General features: G+C 46.1%; 1 protein-coding gene across 6 annotated transcripts in view; it reads right to left on the bottom strand.

Moving 5' to 3' along the window:
• LOC108627074 (nephrin) overlaps positions 1–21,137 on the bottom strand; it is a 59,013-nt gene that overhangs the window by 8,186 nt on the left and 29,690 nt on the right. For 5 of the 6 annotated variants that reach the window (XM_018028126.2, XM_018028127.2, XM_018028125.2 and 2 more), the window contains 4 exons: positions 15,913–16,023; positions 12,457–12,684; positions 7,639–7,790; positions 4,480–4,621 (listed from right to left, as the gene is read on the bottom strand). In XM_018028126.2, the coding sequence (XP_017883615.1) occupies positions 4,480–4,621; positions 7,639–7,790; positions 12,457–12,684; positions 15,913–16,023 (633 nt within the window). The remainder of the gene's footprint in view (positions 1–4,479; positions 4,622–7,638; positions 7,791–12,456; positions 12,685–15,912; positions 16,024–21,137) is intronic. The other variant, XM_018028124.2, reaches the window with a different exon arrangement.

The following is a 21,137-nucleotide window of genomic DNA, read 5'->3' as shown; positions in this document are numbered from 1 at the left end:
CTTTCCGACTCCGAGCGGAAACTTTATTAAATATTAAAAGGGAATCTACAATGGCTGCCTTTTCCTCTGTGCTCTTTTCTTCCTCGTTTCGCGTTTCACGGTGTCGTTTTGTCATTGAAGCTCGTCCTCGAAATCACTCGACGTCTCATCATCACGCTGCTACCTCGCAACGAGCTACTCGCGACGTGACGCGCAACGAATTCTCTAGTAACGTTGCTCTTTTTCTCCCTTTCTTCCTTCGTTCTCTCTCTCTCTCTCTCGTTCTCTGTTTCTCGTTACGATCGAATGACAATCGATCGAAAAAAAAAAACGAAGACGGATTCGATGCAAATTTGCGAACTCGAAAGGCCGCGGCGGAACGGATTTCCGTTCGTTTCGCGGTGTACTCTCGTTTGTTTACGACTCGCATGCGATTGCCCGTTCTCGTTCCCGTTTTCGTTCGGCTAAATGTCCGGTTGTTCCGTCCAAGTTAGATACTACGTACTCTGCTCGATGCTCGCTCGCGTGACAAACGAAAAGTTACGCGAGAATTTTAGTCGCCGTGTCCCGAACGTTTCGAATAATCGAATATATTATCGATGGTTGTCGTCCCGTCGCGTCGTTCGCGTCGTTTGTCCGTTTATTGATTTCTTGTCGGACCGACGATACGGTGTGATCCGTGGTGTTTGTCGGACGCGGAGTTATGGGATGACAAGGAATGAAAAACTGGACGATCACGCAAGGGGAGAGGAAGATTGGAGCGAGACCGCGATAAACACGGACCGGCGCGCCGTGTGATTGATGAGCGACGCGGCGATAGAGATCGATTCGAATTTCGGTGCAATATTTTCATTGGTATTTCATGAAAGCCGGATGGCTACATCTGTATCAGCTCCCATCCATTGGTTTCATCGAATTTGCATTTATGATCCACCAATTAGCGATTTCTCGACGGGCCATATTCGATCGCGTTCTTGTCCCCGTGGTTAAACGCGACGACTATGTATGCACATACGTGAGTATGCACGTCGACCATGGTGTCGCGTCGCGTCCTCATTTATACGTACGTAGTAAACCTGATTCCGATCACGGTTCTCGAGATTGCTTCGTGTGCGTTTGTTTCCGGCTTCCAGGTTGATTGGTATCAACGTATCTGCTTTCCAAGTGAAACTTCTAAATTCCAATTGCGAACGATTTTTTACCCGATAATTAAACACAGAGTAAGTCAATAAAAAGTATCCACTGCTCATTGAATTCACTAAATAGTCCGGTATTTAATTTAATTGTCAACATATAACGGTGAATCCGTACACGATTTTAATTAAATTATTAACTGACACGTTATTGTACCATATATATAATATTTCTCACTGGCTCACTCCATATGCAATATGAATGAATATGCGAATATGCGCCGATGAGGAATGTTAGAACTTGGAACTGCGTAATTGTTTAATTTTTAATAAGTTACACTCGGCTCGGCGTTGCGCGTAATTTAATTCTCCAATGAAACGCAGTAACGGACGAGAACGAGCTTTTGTGGCAGGAAAAATATTTCATTACCCTTCAAGATTTTTACTCTAATTGGTAAAAATATGATTTTATTAAATTCTTTCGACCGCGAGTTTATTTTGACAAACTTCCCGTCACAGCCGGATGACTGCGTCGCGTCGGTCAAACGCACCGCGAAAAACGTACTCTTGCTCGTTCCATTCGAACCGATGCATGTGCTGCGATACATGGAAACCACGCATGTTCGAAAGTCGGACCGTGTGTAAGCAGTAAGCACAACGATGATATACTCGCTTTGAGGGTGCTCGAAGATTAAAAATTACAGGGAAGAAACGATGAGGAGAGAGTTAGAATTTAGTTGAACGTTTAATTAAGTAAAATTACCTAATTATATACAATTTAAAAGTTGTTCTTTCATGCAGTCGCAATTGTATATTGTTGAACGTTGCCACGACGTTTCGATTGTTTCTGCTATCCCAAGACAGTTGGCTTCGATTCCGATCGGACCGAGTCGGTTGAGGCTAGAACACGGACGTGTGGAATACGGAAAACTTGCAGTTGGTTCTTATTTTTCGAGATTTCCCGAGATGAATAGCAAACGCCGCGGGCACGCGGAAAATTTAAATTTCGAGTAGAATTTTGAATTAAGGTCACAGGTCACGCAAGCATATCCGATCCCCGGCTATAAATCGTCGCCGTATGCGATGGACGGTATATTTAAGCCGAGCTTAATTCGAAACGATGTTTCATCGGTTGACGTGTCGAATAATTATTAGCGATCGCGATGATACGATAACGTAAATCGAGGACGTTAAATTTGGAACTGCTCGTAAATTTATTTGACCGGATCTAGTAGGACCTGTTAGTTTTCAGCTTTGGTCTATCCATCGAAATACTTCGTCCAGAGGTTTTATACGCACGGGGCTGTTGTGCTACATTGTGAGAGGAAAGCAAATTCGATCCTCGCCGCCGTGTCATGTACACAAGCACAGAAGAACAGATCGAGCGTTCAATGTATTTTTGTTGACCCAGTAAAAGCTAGAAGAAACATACTTTGAAGGAGTTTCTGTGTCTCTTTCACATGTCGATAGAAAAAAAAGACTTTCCGATTCATTTTCTTTCTTTCAATCGGTCTCAAGTCTCCCATTTGGGCGCTCGATTTGCTGTCCTTGATCATGAATCATTTCACGAGTAATTTCAAAGAACGAGGGGATAGCGATTGGCTTATTCCGGTCGACTCGTTATTTATAACGTGATACACGCGCATTGTAGAAGGCAAACGCGGTACAGATTCGATCGTATACGAGAGACACGAGTCGCGAACAGATTGTATTATAGTTATAGGTACGTAGTATGTCTAGTATTTGCGCGTGCACGCGCATACCTACGCGGGTATGGCATACGGTGTACGATGTACGATATACGATGTATGTAGTGTCCGGTAATGGAAGGTAGGAAATAGCTTTCCGGCAAATGAACATGCGCTATGTCTCGCGAATTCCACACGGGACCCGATGCGACACGATGCAACCAAACGGATCGTTATCTAACTGACACGTCGCATCATCCCTTTCCCTTTCCTCCCGCTATTTCCATTCATATGTATAATAGTAGTGAATGGATCTCAGATACAGTGCATTTATGTATCCGCATTGAAAAAGAACGATCGTAAATCGTGCCGAGCCCCTCTAGCGCGATTCTCGAAGAAACGCAAGTAATTCCGACGATCGACGAGTTCGAACCAAAACGCACGTCAGAGCAATTAGGCGCGAGGCATCAGTCCGCCATTACCATTAGGTTGTTCGTTTATTTAATTTCATCGTATGGTGACTTGTGCGTGTCGGTCTCAAGAGATGTACTGACTAGTCGATTTTATCCCCTTTCTACGCAATCACAGTGCCAAGCCGTACTTTTCTCCCAACTTTCAATTTTTTCCCATCGATATGCTTTGCAATCGCGACAACGTGGTTACATTATTACTTTACTCTTGATCCTGAGCGCGAGGTTGAATCAGATTCGTTTCTATCGGTTTTATACGGCGCGGCGTCGCGAAGCGTGTAAGCCCGCGTACACGTTTACGTTATCCTTAGCGGATGATATTTCGGTCGTTTGGATGTCGGAAATAATGCCGTCACAAGTGAATCGCGCGAGGGATGCTAGCCATCCCTGATGAAGCACGTATCGTTGCCACTGACAGTTCTACATGACATTGATAGATACGTACGTACAGACGTATAGGTATGTACGCATCCATCTCTGTATCGTTGGCTATGGTAAACCAACCAATTACGGGTCACTTTACAAAGATAACGACCAGCAATTTTCTCTATTAAACGCGATACAATACCATTTCCCACCTAAGTAAGGTAGCATCCGATAGATCATATATATCCGAAGAGATGAATTTCTGAAAATCTATTATCGGTTCAGCGTACAGCATAGATAAAAGTGGACAGTGTAGGTGTAGATGCACGTGTTCGTCACGAATATTTATTTGTAATGTAATTAAGTCGACGAGACACGACAAGACGACGACGACTGCTGCCTATACGTATAGAGCAGCAGTTAGGTATTGGAGTACTCGCGAACTATCGCTGATTTAGTCATTGCCGTATCCGATTGGGAAACGACGAGGACGTGGAATCGCAGAGGAGTAGTCGATCGGACCCGTAGTCGTAAATAAACGGATAACGATAGCTCGTATCTGGCTTAGGTTATGCAGCTAAACGTTGCCAGGACAGATTTGTCGGTACGCAATTTCCACTACTAGCTGCTCTGCTACCGTATTACCGTGATAGAGCTAGTAGTTTCGTAAGGGTAAGGCTCTCTCTCTATTGTATGCTCGCTTGACACGGGGTACGACGGCGGACTCCGGTCACCATCCGATTCCATTGGGATCGAATTAACCGTGAATCGTACGGTGCTTGTTACAGGTCAAATTACCCGGATAGGAATCGACGAGAATGTATACTGTATGTGCATACTTACAATGTACTTTCAACTTCCATCGATCTTCGATTCCGGGCACTTGAAGCTTCGGATTCGTCGCACGGCACACGAGAAATTTTCCTTCGTCCTCGATCGATGGTGTCCATTGCAGAACGCTCACGCTTGTTCCATCTTCCTGAAACTGATTGATTCGTCTTGAGGTGGGCACTTGGACATGGGACACAGCATTCGCTTGTAACCAGCGTTCAGGTAAGTGTTACATTTACATTATACGGCCATAGTGGTGGATGTAGATTAGAACATTTGTGAACCGGACAATCCTTGTATTAGCCTTGTAGTAGCATTCGATTCGTTTGTAATTAAAAACGAATGCTTCAGTCTTTACGTTAAGATACGTGCATGGGTCACGCTGTTAAGGATGTATTGGCTATACAATCAATCCCAAAAGTTTATGCACTTTAGAAACGCATTTTTTAAAAAGAAATCAGACGTCGGAAGAACATTGCTAATAATAAACAACAACAAAAATTTTTCGATTTTTCCGAGATTTTTCCAAGGGGTACACCTTCAAATTCTTCCAAATTTTCGTTTTTAGCGAATAACTCCCAAACCGTTGGATCTACGGGAAAATTGCACCAGAGAAATTGTAGATCTCGTCGTCCTCTACAAGAAAGGTTCTATGCAATTTTCCCGTATCTCCAAGGGTTTAGGAGTTATTGAGGAAAAACGAAATTTTTTTCCAAAAGTTCGCTGTTTCGACGGTGGAAAGACCGAATTTCGTCAATGCCAATAAAATGCCATATAATCATATGTAACTTATTAAATATCGAAGTTAGAAGGACAACAACTTTTATTTCAAGCATTTTTCGAAATTTTGAAATTTTTTTCGTCGGTGTCAATACTTAATTGGATATTTCCTTCTATACTTTTTAGCACGTAGCTATTCATTATTAGCATTGTTCTTCCGACGTCTGATTTCTTTTTAATTATAGGAAACGCGTTTTTCTAAGGTACATAAACTTTTGGGATTGATTGTATAGCCAATACATCCTTAAAGCGACGCGTGATCTGTTCTCGGTATAAATGATGCATCGAATACAATCCCAGATTATAATCCTGTCCGAACAGCCCGATGTTATATTATATTAATTGCTTCACGTGTTCCAACTTTCCAACCGCGATAACTTTTAGTAGTCGGGATGGAAAAGAACACTTCTAAGTCTAACTTCTAAGTCTTTTTCATGTTTATCGAAGGAATATTATATTAAATCGCGTTAACGATACGAACGTCCAGGTGTTTGAGGCGTGTGGCACGTGACATCGGACTATACTAGTCGTTTCTAGAGCTATACTTGCTCGTACATCATTATACTTGTGGATCCAGTAACGGTTACCACCGATAGTCCTGTTATCAATCCAGATGTTTGCGGATGGATCCATAGCAATTACATGGATGCAGCCCGTAAATTATTATCTACCGAGCTGGCTGTCATTCTCATGAAACTATTAATCCGCTTGGTACTACTGGCAACGTTGACATGACGATAAATCGTCCCTATGTTTTCTCGGAATATCGGCACCGGCTCGACGCTCGACATCAATTTCTATGCTCCGTCGAATAAATCGCGACGCGCCATGGGCCTATCTTTCTCTCTACGTTAGCCGCGAGATTTGACTCTTCCGTTCCTTTTCCACGAACAGTTTCATCCTTTACCCGTGAAACTTTATCGTAGTTTCAGATCCGTAAGAATATCTTAAGTCGCATCTCGTTTAGGTCACAAGCCTCGATGCGTTATCGAGCGTAAAAAAATGATTTTCGAATTCTCTTGTTAGATTGAATACGCGATCGATGGCGATCATTCGCGTGATTGAACAAACGAGCGAACTAAAATTTGAAACGCTTCCGACGCGATAGTATAAAAAAATATTTGACTTGTTGCCTGCCGCATCGACGCGACAGGTAACGATGTTCTTTTTTCGGACAAATAACAAACAATTTTTCCTCTATTTTCGCCTATTGTTGTCTATTTTCAAATGTTAGATACCTACTCGAAATTTACGTCCACTCGTCGTGGACGGTACAGTATCGGACATCCGTGGACAGAGAGAGGATTTCGTTTCGCGGAAACGGGTGAAAGATTTATTTCCACGCTGCTAACGTTCCTAATTAGAATACCTAATGCGAATATCCGTTTCGTTTTTTTCATCGCAATTTACGCGATCGTTCACACGTTCATGACCCACGGAATATAAACTGCGGCTATTTTTTAATTTTTTTTCCCTGGTACGGCATATTTTTACACGTTTTGAGCTATATCATCGATTACATCCAGAGTCTGCTGTTTCTGCGATCACGCCTGCCGGTTTAAATTCTGCATCGGTGACGATGGTAACGCGGCGTACGCTCGACGCGGTTCTATCCGTACACGTACGCAGAATAATCTGCGAAGCATCATTTCGGATAAGCTTCGAATTAGTAGTAGGTCGGTCGATGAGAGAGGAGCGATTTCGGGAGATTAATCGGTAAGACGCGCGCGGAACGCGTTGGAAGTTACGAGCACCCGTGTCGCTGACACACCCACCACGCCTGCTCCATTTCGAATCGCCCCTATTTTTTCCGACCTGTCCCCCTTCACCATTGTGCCAGAATTTTCCCATCCGATGAACACGGCACACGAGATGGCCTCTCCGTTCGGTAGGTTTTCATTTTCGGAGAGATGTACGAAGTTAATTTTATCGAAATAACAGTTAACCGGAAAATATCGGTCGCTTTTCCGCGACCTCTCGAACCTGTTATTCGTCGTGCGCGGTATCCGTTACCCATTATCCATTAATTACATCCGCTTCGGTCCGAGCACCATCGTTGTTTTGTTCTTCTTTCGTTTCCCTATCGTTGAACGGTAGAAGAACAGGGACCGTAAGTTTACCACGCTGCTTTTCCTCTCGTAAAACATTTTAAAAGCCAGTGCGGTTCGCGCAAACGATAATCGAGTAGACGATCATTCGAGCTAAAGATAAGAAAAACAGGGTATGTTCGGGAGGGCGTCTCAAATTGGCGGAGTTTCAACTGTTGCGCCACGGAGTTCCTATCGAGCAGTGTCTAGATCGTACAGGTAGTACCTAAGGGCTAAACGCTGACAAGGCTGAATGTACTTCGATCGAACTCGTAATTTGCGATGATGACGTCTCGTTACTCACGTTTTTGATCGTCCGCTTGAGCTGCTTCGAAGCCTTCCACCAAGTCAGAATGGCAGGTGGTTTCGAACCCGTGCTCTGACACCTAGTTTCGTACTTCCTCCCCACCGATAGGATCTTATCCTTACCCAGAATTTCCACTTTCAATGGTTTCACTGAAAACGAAAACACACGTTCACGTTTGCGCTCGTAATCGTCCTCCGAACCAGCGGAGTCGCATCGACGCACCCTATAACGATTATACGTATCGTAAATTTCCCGTTAAACGGCAAGTTGTTCGACGATCTTCCGTCGGGTTCAACCGTCGTTCGTTATCGTTTAAAGGGCGAGATTGCGGGTGCGTGGCCGACCAACGAGAAAATAACTGAGCGTTAATTAAACGTTCGGTATCGTCAGCGCGGCAGCGGCGGACCAGCGGGTTCGAAAACGGCTCGGGTCGGCGCTATCTGCCGCGGCGCGGTGTTACGGGCGGTTGTAGATAGACGCGCTTTGTACGCTGACGCAAACCGGTAACGGAACGGGACGATGGCACGGGAGCGCGAGCGTAGCCGTTTCTCGTTACCGGCCTGTAATTATTGGGTATTGTTCGTGCCCGTTAAAGCGTTCGTTACGTTCACGTCTACGCGTTTCCGCTTCTCCGGTGGAAGTTCGCGGTCGGCGAGGGGAATCTTTTAAGCAAGGTTCGGATCAACGCGGGGAAAGTTGGTTTCCGCTCGAGGTAAGAAAAATCGCGAACCAAGGTCCGCGCGTTCGCGGCCGGGTAAAGTTGGCTCCTCCCGCTCGTTACCGGACGACAGCGGCTCGTTTTGCCGTTGCGTTCCAAAGATTTTGATCGCTTCGCAACTTATTCGACTTTAGAGCTCCCGGAGATAAATACGGTGAAAAGGGAGGCGACCGCGCATCGGAGACCCGCAGAGATTTTCCAACTTTCTTTCCGCTGATTTCTATAAGACCCCGGTGAAACTTCCTCGAGACGTAAATTTGCCGCGCGACCAGCTCCCGTAGCCTGGTTCTTACGGACAGTTTGAATAATCATCACCGTTTTCTCCTTTCCCTACCTTCCTGTTCGACGCGCTGCTCGTATCAATCCGTCGACCTACCCATTCGCGTCTACACGACCGGCGAATAGTTTTCTTGGCACGCGACTTACGTACGCGATTCGTATCTGGATCTAAGGCGAGTTTATTTTTGGCGAGGCACCATTTTCCGTGAGATTAGGATAAAAATCTCGTGCCGAACGTTGAATCAGTTATCGTTCCATATGGTCGTCGAACGGAACGTAGCGTTTGTACGATTTCTCGTGCGAGAGACAATTTCCGGTACAAAATCCTCGTTTAGATGGAGAGGCGAACGAAAAGCGAAGAAAAATGGAAGGAGAAACGATGCGTTACGTGGTTTCCCACCGCTACCTATGTACGTACATACGTATACATCGGTAGATATACATAGATATATACGTATGTACGTGAAAACTATGTCACAGCCAGTCTCTACGCCGCAAACTACTCGTTTTTTGTTCTCCCGCGTCAACAATTTTGACGTACTTACTACCGATCCTGACAGTTTCGCGTGTTTCGGTTTTCGGGACACCGCACCGGTTCTCTACACTGTCCAAACAAAAAGTTTTCTCGTTTCGCCTGTCTACACAGCTACGCGTCCCGTCCGACGTGGAGAGTCTCGTTCCTTTCCCGTCTCTTTCGTTCTGCACCCGCGTAGAGATTGATCGAAGACGATCCGAAGTAGCCGTTGATCAGATGAGACGGATAGGTCGAGCAGGACGTGCCGCGTCACTATGCTTCTTCATTAACACCACGTTCGAATACAATATACGATGTGAAAATGAAGATCGATGCGGGAGGTGGCACAGGAAAGAACGTACCGCAAAAAAAAAGGAACGAAATGAAGGACGAAATGGAGGGTAAAAGAATAGGAGAGAAGTTTAAATGGCTCGTTCGTAGATTAAGCCGGTTCGTAGTCGCGGAACGGGGGCGTACATTAGAGGAACGGTCCGTATGCGAATTGCCGACTTAAGTGAAATTTTACCGAGGCCAGCCACGATTTCGACCGATATTATTACCACGATTTGGCAAAGCCGCAGTATCCCGTATCGTTGCGTTCTCGTCAAGGAGATGGCCGATAACCTTTTGCCGTGTCGCACGATCTCAGCTAATAAACGAAAGATAGAATTTTTCGGAAACGCGTGTCACGCAGCCATGTACGAAACTTGGAGAAGCTTCTTACTATTCGAATCCGAATCAGATACAATTCGGGGTTTCTAACGAGAGTCGAAATGGTCCTTGTTTTGGCGAAACCGCGACAGGGTCGATAGGTTACCACCAATTTAGTTGTAGGCAAACAGCGACTAACAGTTGCGCAAAATTGTACGTATGTAAAACCCAGACCTATATACATATATTTACATATAACGGGTTAATAACCGAATACTTGTCTAAGCGCGATTGCACGATTCGATAAACATCTGCGCAAATATTTGCAGTAAATTTCTATGCGATTTGTTATCGTTATAAAACGTGAATAAACGATTCGACGGATCCGAAGCGATGGGAGACGAGAAACGATGGAGGTAGATATCGATTCGTTTGCCATGTCGTACGGTCACCTCTCCAACTCGTTAGACTTTCGAGTAGCAAAGTAGTTGAACGGAGTGCCCTTCGATTATTCGGCCGTGCCCCTCGTCTAAGCCGGTCCCAATTAACCAACGATCGAGGACTTCAAGTTATCGACGAGTTCCAATGTTTTGTTCGAAACGGCTAAGATAAACTTGGAGTGCTCGTTAGGCGTCGTATCGAGAGAAAAAAAGAAACTGACTACGACATAAGCTACGTATACATATGTACGTATGTACTAGGAAATAGTCGGGCATTTAACGGTTAACCACCGTCTGCTGCCGCGTTACCACCTTCGTGCTGAGACCCAGCGATAAGATGGAAGTAAGCAATTAAGAAGAATCGGAAACGGGAATTACTTAATCGAAATTGGATCGCCTTCTCGGTTTATACGGCTCGAATTTCTCAAGCTCGCGATGGGATCTTTCATCGAATCTGTTTAAAACGATTTTTACATTATCAACAAAGGAAAGCGCAAGAATGGTAAAGGAAAAGAAGAGGTCGGGTCGAAAGCGAAAGCAAGGTGAAAAGTTTCGCGGTTCGAAGGGATCTCCTTTCTCCGAAGGATTTCTCTGGTTTGAGGCTGATTTTCAGTTTGTTCGTACCATTTCCCAAGCGGCTCTTTCGTATTAGCATCGCCGGCGCGCACCTTTTCAGTTTCTTCTCGCAACTGTAACCGAAACGCGCGATTCCTGGCAACACCTTTCGCGGCAGCCAATTTAATTCCAACTTGTCTGTCCGTTGGAAAGTTTCTCTTTTTTAGCACGCTCGATGATGTTATTAATATTAATTTCCCGTATCGAGCGTCGTCTGCAATCACGGAGCTGCTCGTCGAACCGACCCGGAGAAGTTTTTAATCGGATCACGGACTGCGGAAACTTTACGTTCACGCAGAATTCGAATGGAGAAAGTCGAGTAGTTCTCTCGTTCTCTTACTCGGACGCGCAAATTGGAGGACGGCTCGGAATTTTAAAGGGAAATATGCGCGGGTGCAACGATAGCAGAGAGATGGTATCGTACGTATTTACCGTACAATACGGGTAGCGCGAAACTGTATAGAACTCGAATACATTTATTACGCGCGTAGAATACAGCGAAACGCGTGTTAAATTGCACGACATACTTTTACGTTTTAATCCCTTCCGATTCGGGGTAACCGTACCTGTCTCGTCCCCGCCGTCGCTCGCCTTTCACCCTGTCCTCGTCGTCGTTACCGTTCGCTACGTTTAATTCGCTTCGATTAATTTCCTGGATTGAGAAATTTAGCGATGTCGAAAGCGGAATAGGTTATTCTATTCGTCGGGCCGGGTTTGGAAGCTTTTACGGGTCATCGGCGTCGTCGAAAGGAGTCGAGCCGAATCGTCGCCGATTTTATTGGGATCGCGTATTTATCCCCAGGGTGAAATCTTTCCATTAAATCTGCCAGAGAGGACGATTCCGTGCGTTTCTCTTCGATTAGACCGATTGTCGGAGCCGGGAGGAATCTCGTGGAACGAGATCCACGATGAACGCGGCGCGATGAAGACGGTTTCTTTTCAACGGGCGCGTAGGTATTCCATAAAATTGAATGGAACATCGTCGCGGACGTATCTATCGGTTCGTTCGAATACCTGGCCCGTTTAGTCGCGGTACGAGTATCTATCTAGATTGGTCGCGCTTATTCGACACGATCCACTCGCGGAACAGTTATAGAAAAAATCGCAGTCTTTCACCCGAAATACGCGCGTAACGAGTGGTAGAGCGAAATGGGTAGTAGCTTTGTGTAGCTGCATCCGGTCAAACATTCGAGTTTCTTGCTTCACGGATAATTACGGTCGTTAATTATCGACCAGTTAAATTAACGTAATCGAGTCAGCTTTCACGGTTCGTCGAAGAGGCAAATTGCCTACTGTTCCCTTAGTCGGATTAAACGACATTATTGAAAATTTTTCTCCCTTTCGCAACGCGAAACGATGGTTAATCGCGATCGTTCGGAATCTACGTTTTACTGGTCTCTGGATCTCTCCTCTCGACGGTCTTGTTCGTTCCGACGTAAGGTGACGATAAAATAGTGGCAATTCAATCCACCCATGGGATATGCACACGAACGGGTCATGAAACGTCGCGTCGGAACAATTTAGGGCGTAGCGTTGGTCGTAGCAAGAACGACTAGACTACTAGTGTAGTCTGGCCATAATCGGAGAGATCTACTTACTGTGGAGTTCGATGACGACGGCAGTGGTAGGCGGCGGCGCCAAATGAGTATTGGTTGCCTTGCAGAATAATTTGGCATGATAGTGACTCCTTGTGAGACCCTTCAACGTCACGTTGCTTATGGTTACGACGTTGATTTCGCCACCAGGCCCTTGGGTCTCTCGAGTCTCCGTCGACGCATCGATTATCTGCGACTCCAGGTACCACGCGACCCGAGGCCTAGGCTTCCCTAAATCGAACAGACGATTCATCTTACAATTAGAGCGCATATACATGCGATGCATATGCATATGCATATGCATACGCGCATATTACATGTTATTGGAGCCTATCTGATCGTTTCGCACAAGAATTCTGGCGGAGACGGTGTCTGCACGATTAACGCTATTAGATCGACGAAGTGTTATCTCGTTCATTTATTCGTGTTAAATCATTTTTCGTTGTATATATTGTAAGTGTACGAATTGTACATAGGTATGTCTGTGAATATATAGTATTCGGAGATTCGGACTGACCCGAGGTAACCGCTGTTACTAGGAAGAACCGTGTCTTGATGCCTCGGAGGCTGAGAGACAGTCGTCGATCACGGTCGACCTCGATGGGACTTATTCGCTCGACAGTAGCTAGCTACTAGCTATGTACGTAAACGTATACGACGTAACTACAAACTACAGGACTGATTTCGATGGTAATCGGCTGACGCGATGTCTGCTCGTCAATTTATCGCTTCCTATGCACGGTGCACACCCACCTAATTCCCCGAGTTAATTATCCGAGTACATTTGCTGCTTAGAAAACCGTGAAACTGTCGGCGCTCGCGATCAATTCATGCTATCCGCATAATATACGCGTCTCGTGTTTTCAAACTCGTGCGCGAAGAAAAGTCGTGTCTCGGCGAGAATTTAAACTTGAACGTGAATCAGGTTCATCGAATGGGATCGAGAGTTTTCGATGAGAGGCCGAACGCGGACTTGCAACGCACTGTCGAGCTTCCGTCGCGGAATCGTGTATCTCGTTGCTCCTCTGAGAACGGAAGCAGGAACGTGGGGGAGGCAGGGGCGAGGTTGAAGACCTTTATTGCTCTCCCGGCTTCTAGCTGGAATATGTATCGCGGATAGAGGGCGAGGGATATACGTATGTACCCTAGATATATCTATCAGTGAGTCCGCGAGGACTGGATGCGACTCCGTCGTCGTAATAACGTTACGCGACGCGAACAAGAAAGGCGTGATAAGAAAAGAATTTTAATGCCTCTCGAGTGATGTAGCGACTTTTGTACCTCGAGCTTCGAATCGTTTCGTTTCCGTGGTGCGAACTTGAATGAAACGTCAATGAATTTTTTAGAATTATCGCGACAACAACTTTAATTTTCGGATTGCAGTTAAGTTTCAGAATACCAGAAGAGATTTACGTTGTTTGTTTGTTTCTTTCCCAATATGTACTTTTCGACGGACGACCGAGGTCCGTGAAATTACAAAATTTCAATCTCTCCGTTCTTTCAGTCGGTAGACTTTTCATTAACGAAACTAGATTGATGGAAGTTTCCAAATTCCAGCGACGCGACGTCGCACTTGGGAAAAATGGACATGTTTCGATAATCTCGTAATGGTTTCCGATAAACGTTCTACTTCGTTATATTCGCATCGAAACCACACGTATATCTTGAACGCGGACGCTCTCCTTTCGTTACTTCCGGGTTTTTAAAAAAACAAAACAAGCTGTTACGAAAGTTGGTCCATCCAGGTTGCTGGCAACCAAACAAGACCAAGCGAAGCGAGTCGAAAGTTGAAATTTCTTTTCACGGAATCAGCATTTTCCAAGTATGTAAACAGGCGAGGAGAGTTTGAATCGTTGAATGAACAAGTACGGCTTTCAAAGACGTCGCGAAGTAAGACGAAAATATAAATTTGTCGAAAGTTACGGAAGCCGATTGGGTAGTTGTCGGTTCGGTTCGTTCGTCGTCTCCTAGTTGGGTCGGGCTTTCGTTTCGAAAGTTAGGAGCAGCAACAGCGACAGTTACGTTATAGCCTATCGCGTATAGCTGCGATGCTTCTCAGATAGGTACGAAGACGAACGGTCGTTCAGAGAGCATCAAATTTATCGTGTAAATCGCGCGAAAATGGAAATGAAGAAGGAAAAACTGCTCGCCGACTAAAACATAATTATAGCTCGACCAAGGAAGTGCTTCCTTTGTTAATTGCCGAGATTCCATTATTCGATATAACATTTCGAAAGTTTGGCGGTCTACAATCGTTCGAGTTTCGTCGAATATTTTCTGGCTGCCTCGTGTCGAGAAACCGTAGAAGAACGATAACGGAGGTGATTAAATTACGTAGAAAAATGCGTTGCCCAAGATAAAACACCGAGTTGAACTTCCACCGGTGTGGTAAGAAAATAGGGACCACGCGACACGGATGGACTGCCCAAGCCGCCGCACGCCTTTTCCACTCGGTAGGCAATTTTCGGAAGAGAATCGTTTTTTCTAAAGTCGTGACTCGCGTGCGGGGAGGAAAACTCGCAACTCCAGACCCCAGGGAGGTTCTCGGAGATTAAAATTGGCGTTGATCCAGGGAATTCGTTGCGCGACGCGACACCTAAGGCAGCCTTTCTTTTTCTTACGCTTCTTCCCGTTCTTCGTTCTCGTTCGACGGTGAGGCGCGGTTCGGGTTCTCGGTTTCTAAGAGGAGAGGAGGAAAGGTAAGCGAACGCCGGCTGTAAATGGAATTGGCCTCGCGCCAGCGAATGCTCGCGGTTCGAGGAAATGGGATTTTCCGTTCGATACGCAGGATTCGAGAGGCGTTCGCGCCTCAGCCGCGATTTACGCGCGCGATTGCTTATGCGTTCCCGGTTCGATGCGGTGGGTAGACGATCGTTCTTAGTCTAGGTTAGAAGGACCGCCACCGACGCGTTCCAAACCATCTAAACCGCTTAAACGCGACCTGTCTATTCCGTTCGACGTAGTCTAGTTTCTCGAATCGAATCGAAAGAACCGTTCGCCTTCTTTTCGATTCGAGCGTCGATGCCGTCGGACGCTCCATTTTTCCAACAAATTCCTGTCGGGAATTTTTCCGAAGACGAAACACAGTTTCGCGCTCGCGATCACGCTTACGTAACTTGATTGAGTATGACGGATGTTCGAACGCTTCTCCCCGATAGCGTCTGTAAACGACGAACATCGGCCACTTAGAATAATTCGTTCGCTTAATCGCGCGAGAGCAATTTCTAGCGGCGATCCATTATTCTCTGTAGCTACATATTAGAAAATAGGCGGGGAGCGATTCCGACTAATTAATCCACGCGCGCGGAACACGGAGACGTACATATTTCCTCCCGAAACAGATGGCGGCGAACGAGTCTACGCGACAGCTTTCGCTGGCGGTAAAGCGTGGGAAGCGAGTTATCATTTTAATAATAAGATACGCGTGCGAGAAAGCAACGGTCATCGATCGTTACTTGCCTCCGTGAACTTCGCAGACAAGGAAGAGGTCGGCTCCTTCGGGATAGGCTTCGAGAAGTTTGCTCATGTCTCTCCTTTTGGTGTCGTAGATTATCGGCTTGGCTGGTGGTACTGCGAACAGAAAAAGGTACATATACCTGCGTCAGCGTTTCTGTCGGTGTCGAAACCAACGGACTCGCGGCCGAGGTTGTCCGTGGTTCGTAGATCGTTCGAGCGGGTAAACGAGGAGTCGAAGGAAAACTGTGAGAAAACGAAACGCGCGATCGCGTAGGACAATGTGTTCCGGGGAAATAGCTTTTATTCGACTCGACGTTCCCTCTTTTCCTTCTCGTTCTCCTCCGTCCTCCGTATTCTACACGTATACTAAATCTACGTATATTTCGTGTTTCTACTTTCATCAGTCGGCTCGGTTCTTGGGCCGCGCATACCTATGCAAACTCGTATATACGATAATATGTACACCCGGATGTACGTGAGTGGAACTAAATGCTCCTGTGGAAAGAACGACCGCGCTAAATGGAAATTGCCTCCGGCTATTGTCACGAGAATGTCGACACGGGCCGTGCATCTGTGTACGATTTCCTTCGTCGCGAGCACTTATCTCTCTCCGTTTGCGCGTTCCGACGATACGGACAGAATGCGTTTCCGCATCGGTGTGTACGGATGAACAAAGATCGGTGAATGTGCCGGGCAACGTTCGTCGTTGTTAAAAACACTAGGAAATCGTTCGACGGAATGACGGACCGGGAAACTTCCGAGTCACGAGTTAAAGCGAGGATGTGCACGTATATAAATAAGTACTTAAACGTTGACGGAATAGACAGCTACAAAGCTGTGCATTTACCAACGTAGCTGGGATTTTATTGGACCTGTCTCAAGAGCTAAGACTGGCCACGGTACATCGAGCAAGTATACTGCTGTGGCCCTATCGCTGTCGTTGACGAACAACTGTAGAGCCATGCTTGTCCACGTAATCAGGTTCGATCATGCTCGGAAAATCGTAAAAAGCAAGAATCGATTCACGAGGCGATTTCGCAGCAGTTTTCCGATTCGCTCTTCTTTGGAAACGATTAACGATCGTTTCTTTCTCCGGATGGTGGAGGGCGAAGACAGTGGTGCAACGAATGACGGGATGGACCTTGCGGGTCGTACATAATCTCGGCTGAGATTACATCTGGACGATTGGGTGAAACGACGCGATGAAAGGTTCTCCATCCCTCTAATACCGGCCATTCGTGACGTTTTACGGCGCATTCGTTCTCTTCGCAATTCTTGAAACGCGCGGAACATCGTTCCTATCGTTTCGATCGAGACTGCTTCGCGTGTCTCCTCTTTTATTTCTAGTAACTCGTGTTCACGTCGAACTCACGAGTTATTCGTAACGAATCTGTCTTCAGGATTTGTACGTATTTCATCGAACGCTTGTTCGTCGATGCGTGTCAATGTTTAATGTGACTCGTTTTTAGCTAGCAGTATCCAACATTTCCTCGTTGCGTAAGAATCTTTCGAATCGAAGGAAATTCAATCGCAAACGCGAATTTCCGTAATACGTATCGCGACACGGCTGATCCGGTCTTTGCGCGAGGAGCGATTTTCCAGCGAATGCGAGCAAAGCTGCGAGTAAAGGGAGCCGAAGGAGATCCCTGGCGAGGTTACGATTTACGCGCGGTGTACGGTTTCGCTTGGTGGTTCCCGATTTTCCAAGACGGAAACGCGCGAGCTGGTTGCGCAATGTAAGACGTCCGCGGTGAATCGTTCCCTCGTGGATAACCTACGTTGCTCGAGGTAAAAAGGGATAGACACTGTAAAGGTGAGGAGCGGATAGGTAACGGCACGCGAAGCCGGGTCGTAGCTTCCGTTCGCGCAACTAACCCGGAAAACTTGTACGGAAATTCTACTCGATTCGCGCGCCGGAAGACGCGGAGGAACGTCTCGCTCGAATTTCCCCCGTCTTCTTCGAGTCGTAAAACGGAGCTCTTCGCCGCCGCGTTGGCTTATCCTCGTCTCTTTCGTCGCTCGTACCGTCGTCGTACGCGCAGCGTCGTCGCCTACGTTTGCACAAACGCCTCGACGAATTTCGATCGTATACTTTTATTATCCCGGTGCTGCGTTTAAAACGTATCATGGCCTCGAGAGATAAGAAAAACGCCGTATTACGTTGCTAATCCGACGATTAAATTCGACTTAAACCACGGCCCTTGTGAATCAGCGCCGAGACGGGCGGCGGCCCGGCGCCGATTTCAAGTTTTTTAAACTGGCGTTTCGTCGAGCAAGCGACACTTTACGGCCGAGCAACGTCGCAAATAGCGATGGAATTTCCTTATGTTTCCCACGTTAGAGATTCCGTGAGAACCTCGAGCGCAAACAATTCGGCAGAGAACGTCGAGAGCAAAGATAGAGCGGCGACGGGAAAATTTTGCGGCGTGGCGAGCCGAGAGAGTTTCAACGACAACCTTTAAAAGCGTAACTAACCATTCGCGTTGGCGGACGCGCGGGGATCCGGTGGCCCGAGAAAATATATTGCTAATAGGGTTTGCAACGCGACTCGTTAGCCGAGAGTAATACCTCAACGCGCCGTTACAGGTTAAGCTCGTTTAACCGACTCCCCCTTTCCCATCCTTCCAGTTTTCCCATCCTTTTTCGCGAAGCATCGGTCTGATTCATCGACTTCTAAACTGCATCGCTACCGACCACACCATAAAATTGAATTTCCTTTCCTACGATCCGCCGTTTCGCTAATTACGACGCGATAATGACGTTGTTCCAATTATCTCTACAAGTTCTAAACTCTATTAAAATAATAAAATATTGAACTGTTAACAACTTCGCGATAAATAACGATAACCGATGCCGAACATCGTTTCGAACATAATAACTTTACGTCTAAAATCCCGTTTCGTTCATTCCGATCCGACTTTTGGTTCCGGAGATATCGTCGCGTGAAAACGAAAAGAATTTTTCTGATATTGTTATCAGTATCCTTCTAGCACGCCTCGTTTTCGCACCTGAACTCGGTTATTTACTTACCCACTCGGATTATACGGTCAACCGAATTTTTATTTGGTCATTAAATAACCATTTTTTGTATTCTAGGAACAGAAGTGATGCGGATATGGCTCCGCGGGGCGCCGAAGCTTCACCAACGGCTCGTATTTTGGGACTGGATCCAGAAACGCTATTCTTCTCATCTCGGCTTCGTTTGGCGATAGGGTGAGTCCAAAATCAGAATATCAACCTCGTATTTTGTCTATTTATTTATTTCATATAAACTGCTATTGCTTTGTTCTTGCACTAATGATAAGTATAATAAAATACATACAGTGACTCATATTAACATTCGGACACACTTCAAAATAGAATAGAATCTCACCAAAAATTAAGTTCTATGAAGAAAGTTATTCTATTTTGAAGTATGTCCGAATGTTAATATGAGTCATAGTACGTGTCTATTACAAAATGTATTAAAACGAGCATCGTTCGAGCACGCGTTTACGACTCTGTGCTATTGTATGGGAAATGGCTATGAGAAATGCATGCGGCATGTTTTGCGGCATTTCTACGATTAGTTGCTCGTCGGCTGTGGCCTGATGATAAAAGTAAAAATAGCATCGGGACGATACACATCAATTTTCTAACGTTATTTTACGTTCGCGATATTTCATTGTATCTCATATCGCTGCTGTATTTCCAAAGCAATATTTTTATTGTTCGCGTTAGGATCGCTGTTCGACCGTCGTCTCCTTTTTTTTCACGTGTGTGGGTCAACGGAATATCGCGGTAGTTCGCGATGCGTCGAGGCAGCGATAGCACGATCGTGATATACACGTGCAAATAGGTATAGGTACATACGCGTGCATACGTTCATATGCATTTCGCGCGCTGTTGCCATCGATTCGGTAGCAGCGTTCGCGTATTTGTAACCGTAATCGAGACAAATTTCGTTATCCTTAACGCAAACATTTCCACGGTGCTTCGAATCGAACGGTTCAAAAAATTTTTATTCAATTTCCAATGGAGCGCGGCCCACGCGACGCGATTCCCTCTTCAGAGTTTCGATCGTTTCGAATAAATCTGATTACGAAACAAGCGTTCCGCACCGCCGAACGAAACGGGAAATCGCGTAGGAAATTCGATGCGTCCGTTCGCTAACGATCAAAATCATTCGATCGACGAACTTCGCCCTCCTTCGAACGAATCGCGTGAAAACGTGGGTAGTTCGTTGGACGAGACGAGAAAATATTCAAGCGTCTATAGGAAGGCGCGAGAAGCATGCGAGCGTATAGAAAATATGTAGGTATTCGGACCATTCGAATCGATTGAATTCTCCTTCGCGAGGGAGAATCGCACGCTGGGGCAAGCGGTACATGTGAGCGAGGTGGAGGAGAACGGAGAAGCGAGAGGGTGCACGCGCGTGGGTGACTGGCTGCGTGACTTGGGTATCGGCCCGTGGCCACGTAACGATTACCGTTAAAAATTTAGGAAAATTCCTGCACCGCGTTCGAGGGTTGGAGGCGATGTTATTTTCATGCCGGTACGCTGCATTTGTACGACGTACGATGCCCGTTATTTACCGCGTGTTACATGCGCCCCACGTATTTCTTTGTGTATTCTACGTCCAGAAACGGTGGAAACGTCCCACGACCCGAACTTTACTTTTCGCTAGATTTTCGGTGATAACGCGCGCGACGAGTTTACTCTCGCGTAGTCGCGTCCCGAACGAAATTGAATTTTAATTTCGCGTTTTCCGAGACCAGATTCCGTGGGAAAGAGAACGCCGGCCGGTCTGTTAAGTATATTTGTTAGGCGATTCTTTAATTCTTTTCATCGTGTAGGATTTGTGACACTCGCGTCGATCCTGGAGGAGCTAGACACCTATTGTTGTGTAATACATAGTTATTTCGGAAATTATTCCTCCGTGGCTCTCTCAGACGTTTAGGTACGGAAACGCTGGAGGTAGGTAGGTCCTATCACGTAAATTCTTGGCAATCTACGCGTTCACTGGCTCGTAAATATTCCGTTTTTATTCGTCGCCAGCAGTCCGGTAGACGCGAGGCGACGATTAAAGACTATGCTTTAATTAAAGAAGTCCGTCGAGCTTATTTACAAGCGCGTAGAGATTTCAGTGAACGTAAACGATTCGAGGCACGACTAGTCTGCATGCGCGCGAGAGAGAAAGGAAAGTCACCGCGCGTCGCAATTCCCACGGACTGCAGACAAATTACGCT

The sequence above is a fragment of the Ceratina calcarata genome, unplaced genomic scaffold (genome assembly GCF_001652005.2).
Source record: "Ceratina calcarata isolate Rehan_Ccalc_2016 unplaced genomic scaffold, ASM165200v1 scaffold436.2, whole genome shotgun sequence".
NCBI classification, from domain to species: domain Eukaryota; kingdom Metazoa; phylum Arthropoda; class Insecta; order Hymenoptera; family Apidae; genus Ceratina; species Ceratina calcarata.
Note: the sequence above shows the minus strand (reverse complement) of the source record. Positions and strands in the feature narration are given on the sequence as shown.